Source organism: Bos mutus, chromosome 24 (assembly GCF_027580195.1).
Source record: "Bos mutus isolate GX-2022 chromosome 24, NWIPB_WYAK_1.1, whole genome shotgun sequence".
In the NCBI taxonomy this organism is placed as follows: Eukaryota; Metazoa; Chordata; class Mammalia; order Artiodactyla; family Bovidae; genus Bos; species Bos mutus.
Genome location: NC_091640.1, coordinates 37,464,852 through 37,487,802, shown reverse-complemented (window position 1 = coordinate 37,487,802; position 22,951 = coordinate 37,464,852). Strand labels below are relative to the sequence as shown.

The following is a 22,951-nucleotide window of genomic DNA, read 5'->3' as shown; positions in this document are numbered from 1 at the left end:
AGTGACTTGGTATCATCAAGGCAAAGTTTCCACCACATGTAACCCATGTCTTCCCTGCTTGCCTCTAGTCAGCCCCCTGTTCTTTCTTCACGTTGTGTCTCCTAAATGTATTGCTCATGGATTATGAACAGCACATTCAGAACCATATCTTGGTATTAAAATTCCATGAAGTTCATTTTGGGAATCAGATTACTACACCTATTTTTAGCTCATAACACAAACTACTCTTTCTATTACACTTTTAAATATGCTGTGGTAAAATGATGTTGAAAATAACTCACATAGCTAAATAAAAGCCCTACATTTAGCTTAATCAGACCAGACCCACCGACTGGCATGCATGTCAATATATTACTGTGGCAGCTACCTGCCAGGGCCTTCCTCTTCCTTTCCGTTCAGGACTGCAATCCCCATTTGCTGCTATATTTATCTACTCTCTTAGCCATAAAAGGCTGGCTGTGTGGCTCTGACATTCTACTGCCTGACCACATGCATTATTTTTGAACTGGCCCCCAGGGTCCTGTCTTTTTAGCCCTGACTCTTAACTTTTTCTTGGATTCGATCTACGTGGGTTTTTCACTGTCTCATCCAGCACCCACTGTCACATCGGAACATTGCTACCACCATCAATCCTTTGCAAACTGGTAAGTGTGACCTTGAGGCAGAAGAGTACACTTGATGTTTTATGTGCTCAACAGCACTGCGGTGTGTGTGGTTTCTGTCTTTTGAGCTCAGCAGTTTTCTCTAAGAGATGTCAGAATAGCAGAGAAATAGGAAAGTGGAGCTCCAGGGAAGGAATGTGAGCAGCAGGGTGCCAGTTTGTGCTGGCACAGCCCTTCTCTCAGATCAGTGGATTCTTTTAAAATTAAGCTACTGTTCCTGGAGCTATAAAAAACTGTAGCTGTCTCAGATAGAACTGTAAGCATGAGTCAAGTACTCTTTCCAAGTTACAGTTCGGCGGTTTGGTTGAAATCTGGAATGGGTGAGGAAACAGGAAATCATGTGTTTTCCATTCTCCATAAGCCTACAGTACTGCCTGATTACAAATTTGATCAAAAGGAGTAGGTTAACTCTGAAGTCTCAAGTTTCTAATTCAGTGATTTTTGCCCCGACAATGCCATGTGGATAAATGTAAGGGTGCAATGGGGGTATTTCTAATTGGAAAATGGCTAAGCAGTATTTCAGAGGCAACGCAGATCCCTGCATCATGACCCTAAAGTTCACAACTTTCTGTGAAGAATTTTTATAGCTTTCAGCCCCTAACTCCTATACAAAAGTATTGTGTCACAATACAACTATGGAGTTAGTGTTTCTTCCTAAATTCCCAAATTATTTTCAGGGAGAAAAAAAAAACAAAACACAGGTCTTAAAGGAATGGAAGACAACCAAACCATCTTTCCTCCCAACGCACCCTAGCTGTCATATGTTGGGGGATAATCCTTACTTACTTAATGAAGAGAAGGTAGTTGTACCTTCGTTCCAGAGGTCAGAGCTGTGACAACCAGCTCTGTTGACGTAATGTCAAAACCTGTTTACTTGCAATATATTATCTCTGTGCTTGGAATATTCAGTACTATTAAAAGTAAATATATTGGGGGAAAACAGAAATAAAGAGAATGGAAAATAAAATTGAGGCAAGACATTTAAAGATTTTGTTTTGTGAAAATGAACAGCATTTCAAGTTATTTGGGTTCTGAATTTAGCTTATAATACACAAGAAGGTCATTCATTGTTTATTTGGACATCATTCAAATAACATTTTCTGTGTTGCAGTATACTATGTATCATTATGCAAATTTACCAAATAGCTTTATAAATGCCTAATATCATATACTTCTATATTAATATAGTCTACACTTTTTTCTATAAAAATTAATCTAATGATTATTCATTATACTTGATCATTATTCTGTATATTTTAAAATAGAAAATAACAGTCTATTTAAGGGTTGAAGCAAAAGTTGTTTGCTGGTAGCTATTTTTTTCCTCCTGGGAAATGCCATGTAGACTGATATCTTCCATGAGCCTTAACATAAATATTTCTGGAGTGAAGTTTGCTGGATTTTCTTCTCTAGGGAATACATGCCTACTTTTCACTTCAAATAAAAAGATTTTAAGCTTGACCCAAAAAAATGTAGCAAGTTTAGAAAGATTCAGTCCTCATTTAGAATTTTAGAATCAATTTAGAATCATTTAGAATTTAGAATCAATTTGAAAAATTGATTACAACTGATTTTACATGTAAAAAATTAGGACATGCACAAAAGCATTAATGATGGAAGGGGGTGGCTTTCATAAAACTATTACTTCATCCAGGGTTATTAGTATGGTTGATAGGCTCCAGTCAGTGGACAGATTTCTAAAGAAAGATAATGCAATCTGAAGTCTCCCCTCTCTATGCTAAGCAAACCCATCTTTCATTTTCAGTAGGACTGTTAGCTCAAATTCACAATGCAAACTGCTATACTGCTAACTGACTTTCTTCTTTAATACAGGAAGACTAGGAGGCTTTATATTCTTAATGGAATTTTTCTGGTTTGACACCATCTTTTTGAACCATTTGTGAGATTTGAGAGGGCTTGTTAAATGGCAATATAAGCATCCTCCAGGATCCGTCCTAGGACTTTCATTCTCATCTCTTTTTTTTGGGGGGGGGGGTTGGGGGACTGTATACTATCTATATGCTGGTGAGTCCCAAATGTAGGTCTCCATCCTGGACCTTTACCCTGTATTCCTGAGTCACATGTCCAACATCCCACCTTATCTCGCCACTTGGGTGTCTAGCAGATATCTCAAATGTAAAATGTCTCAAACCAGGTTCCTGCTCTTCCATCCCAGACTGCTGTTTTCTTACAATCCTGCTCATCTCAGTTCACAGCAGCTTTAATCTTCCAGTTACTTAGGCAAAGTCCTTGGAGCTGTCACTTACTCCTCTCTCTCTTTCATACCCTATTCCAGAACTTTCAGCAAGTACTTTTGATTCTACCTACAAAATACGCAGAGTTGGATCCCTTCTCACATTTCACTGCTACCACTATAATCTTTAGCCTGGACTATCGCAGTAGGGTTGCCGTAACAAAGCACCAGAGACCAGGTGGTTTAAACAACAGAAACTTATCTTCTCACAATTCCGGAGGTTAGAAATCTGAGATCAAAGAGTCAGCTGGGTTGGTCTTTTCTGAGGTCTCTCTCCCTGGCTTGCGGATAGTCCATCTTCTCGTGTCTTCCCTCTGCATACGTACATATCTGTGTCCTGATTTCCTCTTCTTATAACGATGGCAATCATGTCCTATTGGATTAGAACCTATCCTAAGAACCTCAATTTAACTTCATTTCTTCTGTAAAGATCCTATCTCTAAATCCAGTCACGGGGTTAGGACTTCAAATATGGATTTGGGGAGATACAACTCAGTCCATGGCAGCCTTCTCATTGGCCTCCTGGCTTTCACTCTTGTCCCTCAACAGTCTATTCTCAGACTCAGCAAGAGTGTTTCTCAGCTCAGAACCTTCCAATGATTCCTTACTCCTTTCAGAATAAAAGTCGAAGTCCTTACACTACCTATAGGACACTTCCCTCCTCCCTCCCCACTCCCTGACATCATCTTCTGTACCTCTTTCTGCACCTTTTCACTCCTCACAGCTTCACTGGCCAACTGGCCTTTCCTGGAGTACAATGCAACAGGCAGGCTCACAGCCCCCCAGTGCCTGTGCAGTGGTCTTCCATCCAGAATGCTTCTCCCGTCCCAGATATTCTCATGCTCAGGTGTCACCTTCATGCTCAGTCATCACCATTGTCCCTGATGATGCTGTTAAAAGCATCCCATTCCACATTCCTGTTTTATTTTTCTCTATAGCATTAAGCAGGTTCTAATATACCTTACACTTTATTTTCTCTATTTGTCCATCATCACTTGCAATAGAATATAAGATTCTATATAGGGTTATCTATATAGAGCGGGAATTTTGTTGTTTTGTTCATCTATCTCCTGGTCAGGAATAGTACCAGGCTCAGTGTAGGTGCTCAGTAATTATTTGCTGAATAAAAACCACATTGGCTGGACACAGACTCTCCATTATTACACAATCTCTCAGGTAAAGTCCCCATCAGAAGGAAATGCCAGAAAATTTGAAATATATATTATTAAAGTGGGCTTCCAGGTGGTACAGTGATAAAGAATCTGCCTGCCAGTGTAGGAGAAGCAGGAGACCTGGGTTTGATCCCTGGGTCAGGAAGATCCCCTGGAGAAGAAAATGACAACCCACTCCAGTATTCTTGCCTGAGAAATCTTATGGACAGAGGAGCTTGGTGGACTACAGTTCACGGGGTTGCAGAGAGTTGGACACGACAGCACATTTACGTGTATCCACATATATCCATTGAAATAGCACAACAGGGAAAGTTTGTAAAGATCTCTAGGTATTTAAAAAGAAGGCAGCACAATGATAGAAGGAGGTACATCAGGGCTGTGAAGCAGGGAGTTAATTGAGTAAACAGCTAAACTAACCTTCACATTATTTTCCACTTACTCTTTGGAAGAAATAAAAGGGTAGTAATTTTCACCTACTGATTTAGATGTCTTGTTCTGGAGAGTTAGTTCCTTAAGTGAAGTGAAGTGAAGTTGCTCAGTCGTGCCCCACTCTTTGCGACCCGTGGACTGTAGCCCACCAGGCTCCTCTGTCCATGGGATTCTCCAGGCAAGAATACTGGAGTGGGTTGCCATTTCCTTCTCCAGGGGATCTTCCTGACCCAGGGATTGAACCCAGGTCTCCCACATTATAGGCAGACGCTTTAACCTCTAAACCACCAGTTCACCTCAAACCTGTTACTTTCTCACAGCTTGCCTGGATCCCTGGGGGCACATGATGTCTCTGCCGTTTTATCAGAAACTTCACCAGCACTATGACCGCAGCTACCGCAACAGGGACCTCAGCACCACCATGAGCCAGTACCAGCAGGAGAAGAAAAGCTCAGCCATCTACACCCATGGCTCCACTGCCTACAGCAGCCGCTCATCCGCTGCCCACCGTCAGGAGTCAGCGGCCTTCAGCCAGGCGTCCGCCGCATCCTACCAGCATCAGGCCTCCCGGGCCTCCGAATTTGCCCTGTCGTCTGCAGCCAGTCACAAGGCGGCATCAGCCTATGACTATGGCTACTCCCACGGGTATGTGAAAGCAGCCTTACAAACGCGGGGCAAAGCCGTGCTCTCTGAATACCCCACCCCCACCTTAGGCCCCAGGTTACATTTTCATTTCTTCGTGGGTCTGGCAGCCCTACCTTTAAACCAGGTGTGGAGCAAGGTCAAACCATCTGTTTGGAAGGCCTGGGATTTATGTCTTGGATTCCCCTTTCCCTTGCTTACCTGAGTTTCACAAAGAGCTTCGCAGTCGCCCTGGGGTGTCTTGCTTTAATTGCCAACTGCGATATTGCTAGAAGCAGAGAAGTTTTGCCACAGGTTGTGTTCAACATTCAGCAGCAGCAAAGTTGAGAAATCACATTTCTGACACTCACAGCAGGTTTCCAGGCCCTCTCAACTTTCAACTTAGATGAGAAAAGGATTTAAAATTCACAGACCACAGGAGCCCAAACTGCAGCAGAGATGTGTTCTATTCTTTCTGTGTCTGAAAGCTAGCATCAAAATTCAAGCAGCAAATATTTTCTTTAGCCGGAGCATTTTTATAAAAACATGGCCCTATCTCAGTCAGCTTAACAATACCAGGAACAAACCTATATTCTGACAGAATTATATTTATCAACCCATTGCCATGAGGGAGACCCCACACTAGAGGAAAAGTGAGACTTTCACAGACTCACAGGCTTTGAAAATAAGCTTATGGTTGCCCAGGGGGAGAATAGGGGGAAGAGATAGGGAGTTTGGGATGGACATGTACACACTGCTATATTTAAAACAGATAACCAACAAGGTCCTACTGTATGGCACATGGAACTCGACTCAGTGTTATGCGGCAGCCTGGGTGGGAGGGAGGTTGGGGGAGAGTGGATACATGTATATGTATGGCTGAGTCCCTTTGCTGTTCACACAAAACTATCACAACACTGTTAATCAGCCATACCCCAAAACAAATTTAAAAGTTTAAAAAAAGAAAAGAAAAAGAGGGTTTCAGTAGTATTCTAGGATGAGTGGGATTTAGATGCAGGTCTGGTCTAAAAAGTGAATCAGTGTCCTGTTGCTTTGGAAACAGTTGAGTTGAGATAAATGAGGACTGTTGTATCTAGAAATCACTTAGGAGCCCAGCACATGGGCTGAGAACTGAATCTGCTTCTGAGGTCCTCCATGCAAAGAGGCAATCTCTCATTCTTCCTAAAAAAATTTCAAACAACAAACCTGCTTATAATCTTTGATATTGGAGAAGAAAGTTTCTCGGTGAGTCTGTGGTCATGCAGAGGAGTGTCACCAGGAGAAGTGTTTTCCTGTGAACCCCGAGGTTGGCTTCTCTGTGTCTTGTTCCAGCCTGATGAATGCTGGCTGGATCCGTACCTTCTCAGTCCAAGCCAGTTTTTATTTTCTCAGTATCCTGAGTGAAATGTGTCATGGAGATTAAAAAACACTTGCAAGATTCATGTGATTTTATTAAATGTCTATCTATAGTCCACAGAAAGGATTGTTGAACTTCCAAACGTACGAATTCCTGGGCTGTGTGGTCAGTTACCAGCTGCTGCCTCAGATCTCCTCTGTCTGGCATATATTGCATTATTTGTTATAAACAGATGTTATTTTAAGTCTTATACAATTTATGTCCACAAAATATCTGTCAGGGTAGCTGGGAGAGGTGTTTACTTCTAGGAATTAGAAAAGTGATTGAGGAAATAATACAGTGGTTTGTATGAACAGAAGTAAGGACTGGTTCTGAAGGCAGAAACTCCTGTATCCCTGTGGGTTAATCAGCACCTGATGTACAGCTGTGCTTTGGGGGTGCGGCGCCGACCTCCTGGGAGCTTCTGCACGTCCAGTACCAAAGTCTCTGGAGTTAGGGTGACGGCAACATTCTGAAATTCCACTTAAAATGGAATAGGATCATTCTTCAATCCCACTTTTCATGGGTTATGTGCGCCATGGGATATTCATGAGGACCTCGAATTGGCCGCAAATATGGAAATATTGTCAGGGAGGAGGTGAATTCATTTCTTTTGGCCCTTGTTTCAAATGACCTGCTTTCCAAACGAGACAGGAATGGGCACCGTGCTATGTGATAGTACCATGTGTTCTTCTGAAGAATGTTCCATACATATGTTTAAGGATCTCACTTAGGAAAGCAGCTGTCTTGTAATAGAGAGGATTATGTTTTAAATATCCATTTTCCTGGTCCATCTGTGCTGAATCTATAGAAAATGTAGAAAATGAGTGTTTTCATTACAATTGTTAAGCTAACTCATGTATACTCATTACATTCCCCCGATGCTGTAGAGTCTATAGAGTTTTATGAATTTGTTAAAGAGAGTTTTATTTCTTAAATTCTATTCCTAAATTCTTCTTTTAACCATATATGCACCATTCATATTTATTTACAATCTGATAAATCATATCAAACATTATTAATTGAACCTTTGAGCATCTTTGTATTTTATCCAGAAAACATTTGCTCTATTTTGTCTTTGGAAAACTTAGCCATTTTAGTTATAAACAACTTCAGATAATAAACTTTCTGTAGGAAGTGGAACTATAATTATTTCTATGGTCAACCTTGCATCTTGTTCCTTCTTGCTATTTAAGTATTTATGTAGGTAGATAGGTATTTATTAATGGCTTGGTATGTTTGAACAACTCCACTTATTAGTAGAAATGTGGATCTAAAAAGAAGGGAAGATGCCAATATTTTTTCCTTTGTGTAATGCAATGTAAAAGAAAATAAATCTAACCTAATCCTGGGGGTATTTTAGTTTTTCTTTTTTTAGACCTACAGCTAACAGGTGCAGATAATATTCTTTGAGCATTTCAAAATCTTTATAATTCTTTCAGGTTATATTTTTTATTTTTCAAAATGGAGCAACTTTTCCCTGCTAAATGAAATCTTTCTCTTGGGGTTGTGAAGAGTGTTGTTAATTAAAACCGGTGTGGAGTTGGAAATGCAGCTCTGTGGAATGTATGTGAATACTGGGCCTGATCCATTTTTAGCCTCTCTTTGTAGTTAGATGTCCTGGTAGTAAAGTGGAAACTATGGGGATTTATATGTGCCCACAGCTTGGCTGACCTCAGTTAAATCTTAAGAACAATGGCTTGTTCAGTGTCACTGTGGTTTTAGCTCAGATCGGTTACCAACTGCATTCTGAGCCAAGAGTTGTAAAATAAGTTCTGGAAGGCTTATTCTAAATGCCTTTGTTCTTAGTCACAGTTAGGAAAAAACTAAATTAAAGAAAGTGATTCAGGAAAACAAAAATGATACAAGACTATTCTTTTATGTTAATAATTCACAAATACTATTAGAGATTAAAGGAGAAACGGTACTCATGACCACTTTGCAACCATTGTGCAAGAGTTCTTAGCCTCTGTTTGTGAATAGGTTTCAACAGAGTTTTGGATGATCTGAAATTATATGTATAATTGGGTCCAGATGATTTTTTTTTTTTTGCTGAGATAGACCCTAGCTTTCATCATATTGTCAGAGAACTCTGTGACTCAACAAAGGTCACCACTACTGCACTAGAAAATCTACATATAAATATCAGCCCAGTGTGTGAGCTGATGATCCCTTCCTAGGGCCAATATTATAGGGAATTAGGATGAAATAAGGCAGATGTTTACAGGGAATGTGGTATATGGAAACCAATGTTTTCAAAATCCTCTCTTTTGAATAAGATGGGAAGAAAAAAGAACGATTCTGTTATGCTTGATAAGTAAAATGAATAACTTCCAGAGGACAACACAGCATATTTCTTGGATGATGAGTCTCTCAACCCTCTGAGGTTATGGTAGACACCTATTGTCTGATTCTAAGCAGATTAAAATCCAGCCCTTACAGTGCTTCCTTGGTGGCTCAGTCAGAAAATAATCTACCTGCAATGCAGGAGACTAGGGTTCAATCCCTGGGTTGGGAAGATCCCCTGGAGAAGGAAATGGTAACCCACTTCAGTATTCTTGCCTGGGAAATTTCATGGACAGAGAAACCTGGTAGGCTACAGTCCATGGGATCACAAAGAGTCAGACACAACTTAGCAACTAAATCAAGAGGTATTAAAATATAGCCTCTTCTCTAAAGAAAGATCTAACTATCATATATAAGGAAAAGGCACCATAGTTCCTGGGTAGAAAATGTAGCATTCTGGGATTTGTCTTCCAGAATTTAAGTACCAAGAAAATGATGAGCCATATTACTTCCTATTTGGTAGGAGAAGGTCTGGGGAAAATCCAAGGAAAACAGAAAGCCAGTTATTCTTTTATCCCCCTAGAAATGGGCCAGTTTGTTGTCAGTCTTACTTCTTTAAAAGGCAACTGGTCTGTGTTCTGAATCCTCCAAACAAACCCTGAGTCCAAAGAGGGTAGCATTCACTGTGCATCAATTTTCAACTCTCACTGCTGTAAAACTGTGGCTTGTTTGAAGAGAGAACTAGAAGTAGCACTCCTGGCAATACCAGTTTTTCATACAATTGGCAGTTTGTCATAGCTCCATAGAACTGTGGAATGCTAAAGCAGGAAGAGACTAAAAGCTCATCTAATTCAAGCCCTTCCTTCCACAGATAACAAGGCCCAGAAAGACAGGCTTCAACTCTCTGCCTCCTTTGTTTTGTTTACATTGAAAATACTACCCATCAGTCTCTTTTGCAGGCCAAATACAAGTTTAGACGATATAAGATACCCCAAAATGGCATTAATCTTTTGTAGGCAGGTGAATCAGGCTGTGAGAAGGAAGACATGTCCCCTTAAGGAGTAGGAATAGAGTGAGTAGCCAAAGGTGGAGGAAGGGCCGTGCAGTCACCTCCCAGCGCCCAGAGGTGAAACAGTAGCTCTGTTCACTGCTGGCCAAGCAATGGGTGTAACTGAGCCTCCCCGCAGAGATCCCCAAGCTCTGAGAGCCCAAGGGAACCAGTGGTACAGACTTGACCTTTTCCATACCAGCCTTTCTGGGTGAAAGAGGAGAAAGCAAGAGCACCTCAAATGAGGATCCAGCTAATAGTTGATAAGTGCTCAGTGCTCAGTCCCTCAGTCATGTCCAAGTCTTTGCGACCCCATGGACTGTACCCCACCAGGCTCCTCGGTCCATGGGATTTTCCAGGCAAGAATACTGGGTTGCCTTGGCCTCCTCCAGGGAATCTTCCCAACCCAAGGATTTAACCCAGATCTCCCTCATTGCAGGTGAGTTCTTACCGTCTGAGCCACCAGGGAAGCCCATATACAGCAGTGCCAAGTTGTAAATATATAGAGAGAGGCAGTTTTACAGGAAAAATGGTAGAATAATAAAAGTGAGTTCAGCTCTATTGTGGCCACTCAGTAAAGTCTAGTGGCAACGTATAGATAAGTAAGAAATGAAAATGGAGCTTCTGTTTTCAAGCTTTTGCAAACACCTCGGTGTCATGCTGGGATGACCTACCCATCTTTCAATGTCCAGCTCTTCCACAAAGGCTTCCCTGATAGCCGCAGACAGAAATTGTCTTCAAGCCTGTAAATTCAACTTTGTTTGCTCTGCTCTTTCTGCTTATCTGCCTGCCTGCCTTCTGTCCTTCCATCCTTTCTCCTTTGGTTGATGTAACACAACGCCTCAGGCTGGTAGCATTTGCAACCCTACTAGACAGTAAAGGTCTCAGAAAACAAGTCTTTAATTTAATATGTAATCTTCATATCCCCCTCCCACACCAGCATCAAGAATAGAATTGTGCACACAGAGGATAAAAAGTAAGTTTTCTGTTGGAACAAATGATATTATTATGGAAAGTTAAGGCTTTTTGTTTGAAATCTACCTTCTCTTGCACCTTTTAAAATGTCAGCTTGTCTGTGTACTAAGTTTATGCTTAATGTTACAAGAAACAACTTAACTCTTTTCCAAAGCAATTGTATCATTTTACATTCCCACACCAAGGTACAGGGATTCCAGCTTATCCACATTAGTTATTCCCTATCATTTTTTACAGCCTGTCTTTTAGGTATGTGGTGGAGTCTCACTGTGGTTTTAGCTTGCACTTACTTAATAGCTAATGATGTTGACCATCTTTTTAATGTGTTTGGTAGCCATTTGTGTACGTCTTTGATGAAATGCTTGTTCAAATCTTTTGCCCATTTTTAAATTGGATTTTTTTCTGCTTATTATTGAGTTGTCAGAGTTATTTAAATATTTTGTATATAATTCCTTTCTTAGATGTATGTTCAGAAATATTTTCTCTCATTCTGTGCCTTGTCTTTTCATTCTTTTAACACTGTCCTTCAGATACCAGAATGTTTATGTTTTGATGAGGTTCGATTTGTCACTTTTTTCCTTTTTTAGTCATGCTATTAGTGTTATATCTAAGCAAAATTTGGCTTATCAACATCGCTGTTGTTGTTGTTGAGTCGCTAAGTCATATCTGACTCTTCGTGACCCCTGGACTACAGCACGTCAGGCTTCCTTGTCCTTCACGATCTCCTGGAGTTTGCTCAAACTCATGTCCTTTGAGTCGATGATGCCATCCAACCATCTCACTCTCTGTCGCCCCCTTCATCTCCTGCCCTCAATCTTTCCCAGCATCAAAGTCTTTTCCAATCAGTCAGCTCTTCGCATCAGGTAGCCAGAGTATTGGAGCTTCATAGAGTTTCTCTTATCTTTTTTTCTAAGAGTTTTATAATTTTAGCTTTACATTTAAAAATATCCAGTTTGAATTATTTTTTTGGTATGTGATGTGAAGTTCTAAATTCATCCCTTCACATATACATGGACTGTTGTCACGGCACCATTTGTTGAAAAGATTATCCTTTCCCCCTGAAATCATTTAGCTCCTTTATCAAAAATATATTGACCATGTATGGCTGAGTCTTCTCACTGTTCACCTGAAACTATCACATTGTTAATTGACTATATCCTGATACAAAATAAAAAGTTTTAAAATAACAATAAAGAAAAAGAGCTTTGAAAAGAAAAAAAAATCAATTGACTGTAAATGAAAAGGTTTATTTACAGATTCTCAATTCTGTTGCATTGATCTGTATGCCTGTCCTTAGGCCAGTACCACACTTTCTTAACTACTGTTGCTTTATAAAAAGTTTTTAAATTGGTGGATGTAAGTTCTCAAACTGAGTTCCTCTTTTACAAAAAAATTTTTGCTTATGTAGTTCCTTCATATTCCCATATAAATTTTAAGATCACCTTGTCAATTTCTACGAAGACAAAAGTCTTCTGGCAATTTGATAAAAATTATGTTGAAAGCATAAATCAATTTGAAAAATATGCCATTTTAACAGTGCTGACTCTTTCAATCCATGAACATGTATATTTATTTATTTAGGTCTTTGTTTCACTTATCATATATTGTTTTTTAATCTTCAGTGTAAAGTCTTATACTTCTGTTAAAATTTTTCCTAAATATTTTATTCTTTTTGATAGAATTGTGAGTGGAGTCTTAATTTTATTTTTTCATTTTTCACTGCTAGTAAACAGAAGTGTAATTGATTTTTGTTCTTTGATTCTGTATCATGTGACCTTGCTGAACTCATTTATTAGCATTTGTGTGTGTGTGTGTGTATGAAAGTGAAAGTGAAGTGGCTCAGTCGTGTCCGACTCTTTGCGACCCCATGGACCATAGCCTACCAGGATCCTCCGTCCATGGGATTTTCCAGGCAAGAGTACTGGAGTGGGTTGCCATTTCCTTCTCCAGGTTATCTTCCCGACATTTTCTATATACACGATTATATCATCTGTAACTAAAGTTAGACTTGCTTTTCAGTTTTTCAGTTTAACTAATTGCCTCGACTATTCTTCACTGTGCTGTAAATGTCAGTACAATATTGAATAGAAGTGGCAACAGCAAGTATCATAGCCTTGTTCCCCAGAGTTGGACTGTTAAGAAGGCTGAGCGCCGAAGAATTGATGCTTTTGAACTGTGGTGTTGGAGAAGACTCTTGAGAGTCCCTTGGACTGCAAGGAGATCCAACCAGTCCATTCTGAAGGAGATCAGCCCTGGGATTTCTTTGGAAGGAATGATGCTAAAGCTGAAACTCCAGTACTTTGGCCACCTCATGTGAAGAGCTGACTCATTGGAAAAGACTCTGATGCTGGGAGGGATTGGGGGCAGGAGGAGAAGGGGATGACAGAGGATGAGATGGCTGGATGGCATCACTGACTCAATGGACATGAGTTTGAGTGAACTCCAGGAGTTGGTGATGGACAGGGAGGCCTGGCATGCTGCGATTCATGGGGTTGCAAAGAGTCGGACACGACTGAGCAACTACTCTGATCTGATCTGATCTGATGATATTAGTTATAGATTTTTCACAGATGGCCTTTATCAGATTGAGGAAGTTCCCTTCTATTCCTATTTAGTTGAGAATTTTTTAACATGCAAGAAAGCTGAATTTTGTCAAAAATTTTTTGCACCTCTTGAGATGATAATGTGGTTTTTGTTCTTTATTCTATTAATATGGTGTATTACACTAATTGATTTTCAGATATTAAATCAACCTTGCATCCCTGGGCTAAATTCTGCTTGGTTTTATATGTTGCTGGATTCAGTTTACTGATATTTTGTGAAGGATTTTTGTGCCTATGTGTATGAGGGATATTGGTTTGTAGTTTTTAAAAAAATTATAATATCTTTGGCTTTGATATCAGGTAATAACTGGCCTTACAGAAAAAGTTGGGAAGTGTTTCCTTCTCTTCTGTTTTTTTTTTTTTTTTAAATATGGAAATGATTGGTTTGTTTCTTCCTTAAATAGTTCATGTAATTTGTCAATGAAACCATTTAGGCCTGGGCTATCATTGTGCATGGATTTAAAAAAATATTTATTTATTTGGCTGTGTTGGGTCTTAGTTGTGGTACATGGGCTCTCTACTATGTGGGATTAGTTGCTCCACAGCATGTGAGATCTTAGTTCCCTGACTAGGGATGGAATCTGGGCTCCCTGCATTGCAAGGCTGCCGTCTATGGGGTCGCACAGAGTCAGACACAACTGAAGTGACTTAGCAGCAGCAGCAGCATTGCAAGGCAGATTCTTAACCCGTGTACCAGCAGGGAAGTCCTTGTGCATAGATAAATTACTAATTCAATTTCCTTATTTGTTATTGATCTGTTATTATTTTTAATTTCTTCTTGAGTTAGTGTTGGTTATTTAAATCTTTATGGGAATTTTTCCATTTCATTTAAGTCATCTAATTTTGGGGCATAAATGCATTTATCATGTTTTCTTGTGATATATGAGAGATTTGCTTTAGCATTTCTTGTAAGGCAGGTCTGCTAGCAATGAATTCTCTCTTTGTCAATGTCTTTACTTTGTTTTCAGTTTTGAGTAGTGGTTTTGCTGGATATAAAACTCTTGATTTAGTTTTTCCCCAGCACTTAAATATGTCATACAAATGTATTCTGGGATGTATAGTTTCTGATGTGAAATCAGTCATTAATACCTTGTTCCCTTGTACGTGATGAATCATTTTACTCTTGCTACTTTCTAGTTTTCTCTCTGGCTTTGGCTTTCAACAGTTTGACTATGATATGTCTACATGTGTATCTCTTTGGGAGTATCATACTTGGGTTTGTTGAGCATCTTGGATTCACAGAGTACTATTTTTACACAAATTTGGGCAATTTTAAGAAAGCAACAGTTAGAACTGGACATGGAACAACAGACTGGTTCCAAGTAGGAAAAGGAGTACATCAAGGCTGTATATTGTCACCGTGCTTATTTAACTTATATGCAGAGTACATCATGAGAAACACTGGGCTGGAAGAAGCACAAGCTGGAATCAAGATTGCCAGGAGAAATATCAATAACCTGAGATATGCAGATGACACCACCCTTATGGCAGAAAGTGAAGAGGAACTAAAAAGCCTCTTAATGAAAGTGAAAGAGGAGAGTGAAAAAGTTGGCTTAAAGCTCAACACTCAGAAAACGAAGATCATGGCATCCGGTCCCATCACTTCATGGGAAATAGATGGGGAAACAGTGGAAACAGTGTCAGACTTTATTTTTAGGGCTCCAAAATCTCTGCAAATGGTGATTGCTGCCATGAAATTAAAAGACGCTTAACTTCTTGGAAAGAAAGTTATGACTAACCTAGGCAGCATATTAAAAAGCAGAGATATTACTTTGCCAACAAAGGTCCGTCTAGTCAAGGCTATGGTTTTTCCAGTGGTCATGTATGGATGTGAGAGTTGGACTGTGAAGAAGGCTGAGCGCCGAAGAATTGATGTTTTTGAGTTGTGGTGTTGGAGAAGACTCTTGAGAGTCCCTTGGACTGCAAGGAGATCCAACCAGTCCATTCTAAAGGAGATCAGCCCTGGGTGTTCTTTGGAAGGAATGATGCTAAAGCTGAAACTCCAATACTTTGGCCACCTCATGCGAAGGGTTGACTCATTGGAAAAGACTCTGACGCTGGGAGGGATTAGGGGCAGGAGGAAAAGGGAACGACAGAGGATGAGATGGCTGGATGGCATCACTGACTCAATGGACATGAGTTTGAGTGAACTCTGGGAGTTGGTGATGGACAGGGAGGCCTGGCATGCTGCAGTTCATGGGGTTGCAAAGAGTCGGACACGACTGAGCGACTGAACTGAACTGAACTGAAGCCATTATTTCTTTAAATATCTTTTCCTGCCCTTTCTCTCTTCCTCCTCTTTCTGATACTACCTTTACTCATATAGTGGTATATTTGATGTTGTCTGACAACATATTTTTTCTTCATTCTTTTTCTGTTTGTTTTTTTCTTTAGGTTAGATAGTTTCTATCTTCAGCTTACCTGATTATTTTATTATTTTATATAAAATCTTTTGGGTCCCTTTAATAACTTTTTCATTTAAGTTATTGTACTTTTAAACTCCAGAATATCCATTTGACCTTATTTTACAATTCCTATCTTTTTGTTGACATTCTGTCTTTTTGAGTCATTATTATAATACTTCCCTTTAATTATTTAAACATGGTTTCCTTGATTAGCCTTTGAATATAGTTCCTTATTTTTGAACATATTTCTAATTACTGTTTTGAAGTCTTTGTCTGCTAAATCCAATATCAGGGTGCACTTGGAGACAATTTTTATTTACTGCTTTTTTTCTTCTAGCATGCATCACACTCTCCTATTTCTTCTCATGTCTCATAATTATTTTGTTGTTGAAAATAGGGCATAATAGATAACATATTGTAATAATTCTGGATTCTGAATTTTCCCCAAATGTGTTGCTGCTGTGTTTTGTTTAATTACTTGCCTAAACATATTTATAGACTCTGTTTACCCAGCACTGTTACTGCTGATGTCTTTGTTTAGTGTTTAAAAAAATTATTGTTCTTATTTTTAAGCCTGAATTCATAGGGATCACTTGATATTTGCATAGATTAATGACCAGTCAGTGAATGGTCAAACATCTGTGCTCAAACATCTCAAGACAGTAAAGGTTCCATCCTCTGGCAATAGATCTGTGTGTCTGAGTGTGTATGTTGGGGAGCATATTTGAAGTCCAGGTCATTTTAAAATGTATATGCCCTGGATTTGTTTTCGAGTGAAATCCGTGAGGCCTGGCATGCTGCGATTCATGGGGTCACAAAGAGTTGGACATGACTGAGCGACTGAACTGAACTGAACTGAGACTTCCTTGTCTCTTCTCCACACACACAGGCTTACAGTCAGCCAGTCATATGTGGATAACCTGAGTCCTTTCCAGTTTTTTCTACTTAATCACATGGAGAGAGCTTACGAAGGCCCCCATGGTGGTCTTATTTTTCAAATCTTCCTGTTATCTCTCTGAGTGATCTGCCCATCTGCTGCTTGTTCCAGCCATGACTGTATCCTAGGACTGACTGAGCTGCTGGTCTTCCCCTGTTTGTTTGCTACTTAGATGGCTAGCGTTACTCACAGTGTTGCTGGTTGTGGAGGTTTATCATGCTCTGCTCCAAATCAGCCCCTCTGACAGTGAATATTAAGAGTGTCTCACCTTTTCCCACCTTAGTAGAACTACTTTATAGACTGAGCTGGGGGTGGGTGGGAAAGAACTAGACAAGCATGTCACACAGACTCCCACTATTCAGACTTGAAGCTCAGTATCTTTTCATGAATAGCCACGTGTCGGTGTAGCGTGTGCCTGTACTTGATTTTCAGAGGCTTGAATGGGTTGGTTTTGACAATTGTATCCAGGTTTATCACTGCTTTTTTGGAGAGAGGAACTGCTGAACTATTCACTCCACCATACTGGAAGTCCCACCTCTGCATTGGTCATTCTTACTAGCTCCTCAGCTGATTCTGATATGAAGTCAGAGTTGAGAATCATAGAGATAGGGTATGGTTACAGGAGGTTGAATCTTGATTTCACCTCATTCAATAAACACTTACTGAACACTGTCAGGCACTGGACACAGTGCTGAGGATATAAATCTAACTTTTAGGCCATCCCTCTCCTTGAATAGTCACAGGAGTGGGACAGATAGAGAAGGAAATCAATAATGTAATGTAATCATGAGCATTTGTGGGTGGGTGGTGCTGGGTTTGGGAGCAGTGTCAGCAAAAGACAAAGCCTACCAGCTCATCATTTTTTTCTAGAACATGCTGATAAGTTGTCATAATTTTTTCAGAAAGTAATATAGCCATTTAGTAGATCCATACTTAACATAACCAGGCATAGTTACTCATCCTGAGGAACTAGGACAATTTTTCACAATTATGTGAAATTATGATGACTATAAACATGACTTTGAAGAATTAGCATTTGACCTCATGTAAAGTTTAATGAGTTTCTTAATGCTTTATTTCTAATTGGACTGTGATGATTTCGTAACCTCTATGTTTTGTGCTGTGCTTACTCACTCAGTCGCATTCGACTTTTTGCTAGATGTGAATAAATTCAGAAATAGCTAATCAACATCAGAGTCGTTATTGGCATATTATGTATGTTGTTGTGGTTTCCGAAGTGGGGAGTCCATGAAGGCAAGCCAAAGAAGTGTAGGAAGATATATTAGCACTTCTGTCTTTAAAAAGATTAAATTTGGCCCTGAACATTTTTCTATTGGTTGAAATTTCATAAAATGAGAATATTTATTCAGCAGTATATGTATAAAATTTATAAATAGACAGACATATATAGGTGACATGATCAAACATGTTTGGATCGAGAAGGCTCAGACACGAAGTTGAAGGCCACTGGTATAGAGGAAAGAACACTAACCCACATGGGTGCTGGTCCTAGTTCACCTACCAACTTGCTGGGTGAGCCTGGGCAAGTTATAAAGACACTGTAGGTCTTCTACATCTATAATGCAAGGAGGGTGGTGTAAATGTCCCTGAGATCTCTTCCAGTCCAGTGATTCTATAATAGTTTTGTTCTTTCTTTTCCTGTCAAGAATAATTATGAAGTTGTACAAGCAGAAGGTTATGTTGTTGATGTTCAGTATTTGAACTGGATGAAATGCAAGTTTATTTCTGAGTCCCTGGAACATTTCTAGAGAGAGCTTTCTCCTGGGCTACATCCCTTCTCTGCGGTGCTGCTGGTCATAGATGTGATGATGTCAAACAAACCATGATATATCCTTAAATTCTACTAACTTTAGGCATATTAACAGAGGACATACCACAATTAGTAGTAGAGTACAGGTAGATGTACCTAGACACAGTTACAGATGCGTGGGTGCACGTGCACACACAAATCAATCCTCACATATAGTTTCAAAACTTACCTTAGTTTCAGGGACTTCCCAGGTGGCTCAGTGGTAAAGAATCCACCTGCCAATGCAGGAGACATGGATTTGATCCCTGCGTCAGGAAGATCCTCTGGAGAAGGAAATGACAACCCACTGGAGTATTCTTGCCTGGGAAGTCCCAAGAACAGAGGAGCCTGGAGGGCTACGGTTCATAGGGTCGCAGAGTCAGACACGACTTAGCAACTAAACACAATAGCTTATTTTCACTGCCTTCATAAATTGAAATTCAGAAAGAATCAAAATTTAAGACGTAAAGAACATTAAATATAGTTTTAATAGTTAAAAGACCACATTGATCCATACATACCAAACTTTAAGTGTCTACTCAGAAACTGGCTTTTGAGACAGGATTATTTTCAAAATTTAGATGCAACTAAAAGCCCAAGAGGTTAGCAAGCCTTTATTTAGCTCTTTGATGTAACTTCAAAGAAATTCAAATTTAAAAAAGAAATTTAAATTTTACATTTTCTATTGAACTCCTTTAAAAACATTATTTGACTTTAAAATTTGATAGAGTAAGATGTTAGGTTTCCGTGTTCTTGGGTCATAACAAAAGAGACAATTGATGGCTTTTCTTCACATAATTAGTTACACAATTATTGCATAGTCAGTTTCTTAAAACTTCATTGAGTTTTAAACTCAATCAGATGAAGATGTCTTCTCAGACATCTTTGATAAATGACTTAACATTGCCAAATAGTCTGTTAGCACAGTATTTTAACATTTAATCCTAAATACACTCTTCTTGTTAGCTTGAAGAAACTTTAGAGAGCACAGGAAATGTTTGATATCTTCTAAGTACTTTGGATTTTCTAAATAATACTATATAATATGTAAAACCACAGTCCTTTTATAAGGTCTTTTGTTCCAAATGAAATATGACATAAAAACTAATGATAGTTCCATAAATCTTTACCATAAAGTTCAACTATTAAAAATTGTCTGCTGTGATTTACCTGTGAGAATAGAATAATCACATTCTGGCACATTGTATGTAACAAATGCTTCGTTTGAAAGATTTATCTTAAAGGAAAAAAATGACTGAAAAAAAAAGGAACAACAATACAACAAAAAGAAGGACAAATCATGACTTTTATTTTTTAATTGAAGGATAATTGATTTACAGAATTTTGTTGTTTTCTGTCAAACATCAGCATGAATCAACCGTAGTTATACATATGTCCCCTTTTAATATAAGCAAACCTTGAAAATATGCTCATGAGGATATGAGTGTAGACAGTAGAATGAAAATAAATAGTAAAAAGAGCAAAAATAGAGAAATGAGAAAAATTAGAAAATCCAAATGTTCTATAAATAGAAAAAAAGAAGCTCAAACTCCATAATTAATTTTATTTTGTATAGTAATGGAATTAAAGGAGTGATGGAAAATACCACTTTAAACTTAGACCTGTATTAGCACAGCCTGTACTTTGTAACTCACTAAGGGTTTAGAATGCAATCATTTTGCTGTTGCTTGGAACAGCCACCCAAGAACAAATTTCATTAAGCCTTCCAACTGGTAACCAATCCACAAGCTTGAATTCAAGGTTCTAACCTTTAGTGTTAATGCTCATCATAGAACAAGAGCTACATATTCACCCTGGGGGAGAGGTGGTTAGTGGGGGAGGAAGAGGTCTGTCATTTCCATGCTACCCCTCCAGTCCAGGAATTGAAGCCTGTAGCTCACCCTATACTCCCAGGCCCAGAACCACTGTACTCCCAGGGCTTCCTAGAAGCCCCAGAGTTCTGCGTTGCTTGCTTCGCAGAGGATAAGTTTATTTGCATTATTGTGTATCCATTCTGTACTATGTATATGCACTGTCTTCTTTTGATCTAAGTAATCCCTGCTTTTCCTAATGTTTTTTAAAGATTGAGAAACAATCAAGGTTTGGACTCTGGAAGGTTTTTTCTGTTTTAACTGGGCAGCTTGGTTTTTCCTTGCCACACCATTCACATGCTTCATTTTCTTTTCAAATTTTCTTGACACTAGGGACCTTTTTTTAAAAAAAAAAATTTATTTTATTTTTAACTGGAGGGTAATTGCTATACAATATTGTGATGGTTTCTGTCATACATCAACATGAGTCAGCCATAGGTATATATCCCTTCCCTCTTGAACCTCCCTCCTACCTCCTTCCCCACCCCAACCCTCTAGGTTGTCACAGAGCACTAGCCTTGGGTTCCCTGCATCATACAGCAAACTCCCCTGGCTATCTGTTTTACATATGGTAACATATATGTTTCAATGCTATTCTCTCAAATCCTCCCATCCTCTCCTTTCCCCACTGTGTCCAAAATTCTGTCCTTTATGTGCGTGTCCTTTGCTGTCGTGTGCATAGGATCATCCCTACCATCTTTCTAGATTCCATATATTAGAGATCTTTTTAATATTAATTTTCAATTTCAGAATCAATTCAAGTCTATAGAAAAATTGCAAGGGTCATACAGAGAGTTTCTGTATGATTTCTTGTTGTGACTTTCTGTCGTTACAATGGAGACGAGAGACCTTTCACCTGAGTCCACGGATTGACTTCAGAGAGTCCACAGTCTCCTGAAATTTAAGCCAAATTCTGCATTTGAATGAAAATGCATTTCATTTCGTCCAAGAACTATATAGATTAAGACTGTACTTTTAATGTCATCAGTCCTTTTCTCTAGGTGCAATCTCAGTTGCCTTGTTTCCCACTGTAATGCATTTTTTGGTTTATTAGAACAATAGCTGCCTCCAAGCACCACTGGCACCAGTGTGCATGGGTGGATTTTTGTGTGTACTACAGCATTATCAAAAGGTTCTTTATCAAATCTGTAATTTTCCGAGTCACTTGATGCTGTGTATTCATCTAAAACATATTAATTCTGTTGTTTAATGAGCTCAATGTTCTTTCAAATGGAGTCTGCTACATTATACAAAAACCTGAAGTTCAACCTCAAGGCCCTGCTTCAGAATTGCCTGGGCTCTCGATACAGAAAATTTGCTTTATTTTTGTTTATCAATCCTCTGAAAGCATTTGGATGCACAATGTATCCAACCCATTCATGTAGGCTGCCTACATTTCCAACATAAACTTAACAGCAAAGGGTATCCGAAACATTACCAAAGCACAGCTGCTTTCCCCTGAAACTTTAATGAGAAAAAGCCATGAAATTACCACAGACCTATTTTTCTTATGCTGGATAGAGTGCATTATGTGAGGTCATTTTCACTCTATTTTAGTTCTAAAGATAGAAGATAATTATAACATTAGCCATCTAGGAGTCTACGCAACACTCCTAAATTTAAAACTTCTAAACATTTTTTAAATTATTGACTAACATTAGGGTGTTTGTTGTCAGACTTACAGATTCCAGTCTGATGTTAGATTATTCATCCAAGTTGAGCCCCCAAACAAAGAGAGCCAAGAAGAGCCTTCTTTCTGGAGAGGAGAAAGAAAATCTGCCAAGTGACTACATGGTGCCTATTTTTTCAGGACGGTACGTATGAATTCTCTCCCTGGATCTGATTTTTAGAAAGTGGAGAGAGACTCCCCTAGTGGAACTGTTTAAAATTAAGACTCCATGCTCCCAATGCAGAGGGCATGGGTTTGATCCCTGGTCAAGGGACTAACTCTCACATGCTGCAGCTAAGAGTTTACATGCCACAGTGAAGATCGGGGATCCTGCATACTGCAGCTAAGACCTAGTGCAGACAAGTTAAGTAATTAGTTAATTATTTTTAAAAAGAAGTGGGGAATAAATGTTTTCAGGTAGTAATATCAGCTATCATTTATTGAGCATTTACTTTGTACTGGTTGAGAAAGGTCTGAGAACCTTGGAACTGTGCATAGTGGGAGATGTGATCATTGTAAAAATGTTTGCCATCACGTAGGATGGCTGTATGACAACAGAGATTATGATTAGAGGCTTATTTCTAATTAGGTAACTAGTTGAAACTAGAAGCAGAGTATTGGATGCTAGTGATTGGACACTATATACAGTTGCTATAGTTAGGGCACAAAGAAAGGTTAAAACTATAAAATATTGGGTGAACTAAAAGAAAAAAATCAAATGATACATTTAGGTAGATTGGTTGCCAGTGTGGTTTTAATTATTATTCATTAGGAAGAAAAAAATCCTTAGATAACATAGACTAACAAAGCATT

The 22,951-nt window shown here is 39.0% G+C and overlaps 1 protein-coding gene across 1 annotated transcript in view; it reads left to right on the top strand.

Annotated features, from left to right (window-relative positions):
- The first annotated feature begins 464 nt into the window (after positions 1 to 464).
- MYOM1 (myomesin 1) overlaps positions 465 to 22,951 on the top strand; it is a 122,146-nt gene continuing 99,659 nt past the window's right edge. Inside the window, exons 1-3 of the mRNA XM_005893650.3 lie at positions 465 to 644; positions 4,838 to 5,162; positions 22,146 to 22,283. Coding sequence (XP_005893712.2) covers positions 4,861 to 5,162; positions 22,146 to 22,283 — 440 coding nt within the window. The 5' untranslated portion in view covers positions 465 to 644; positions 4,838 to 4,860. The remainder of the gene's footprint in view (positions 645 to 4,837; positions 5,163 to 22,145; positions 22,284 to 22,951) is intronic.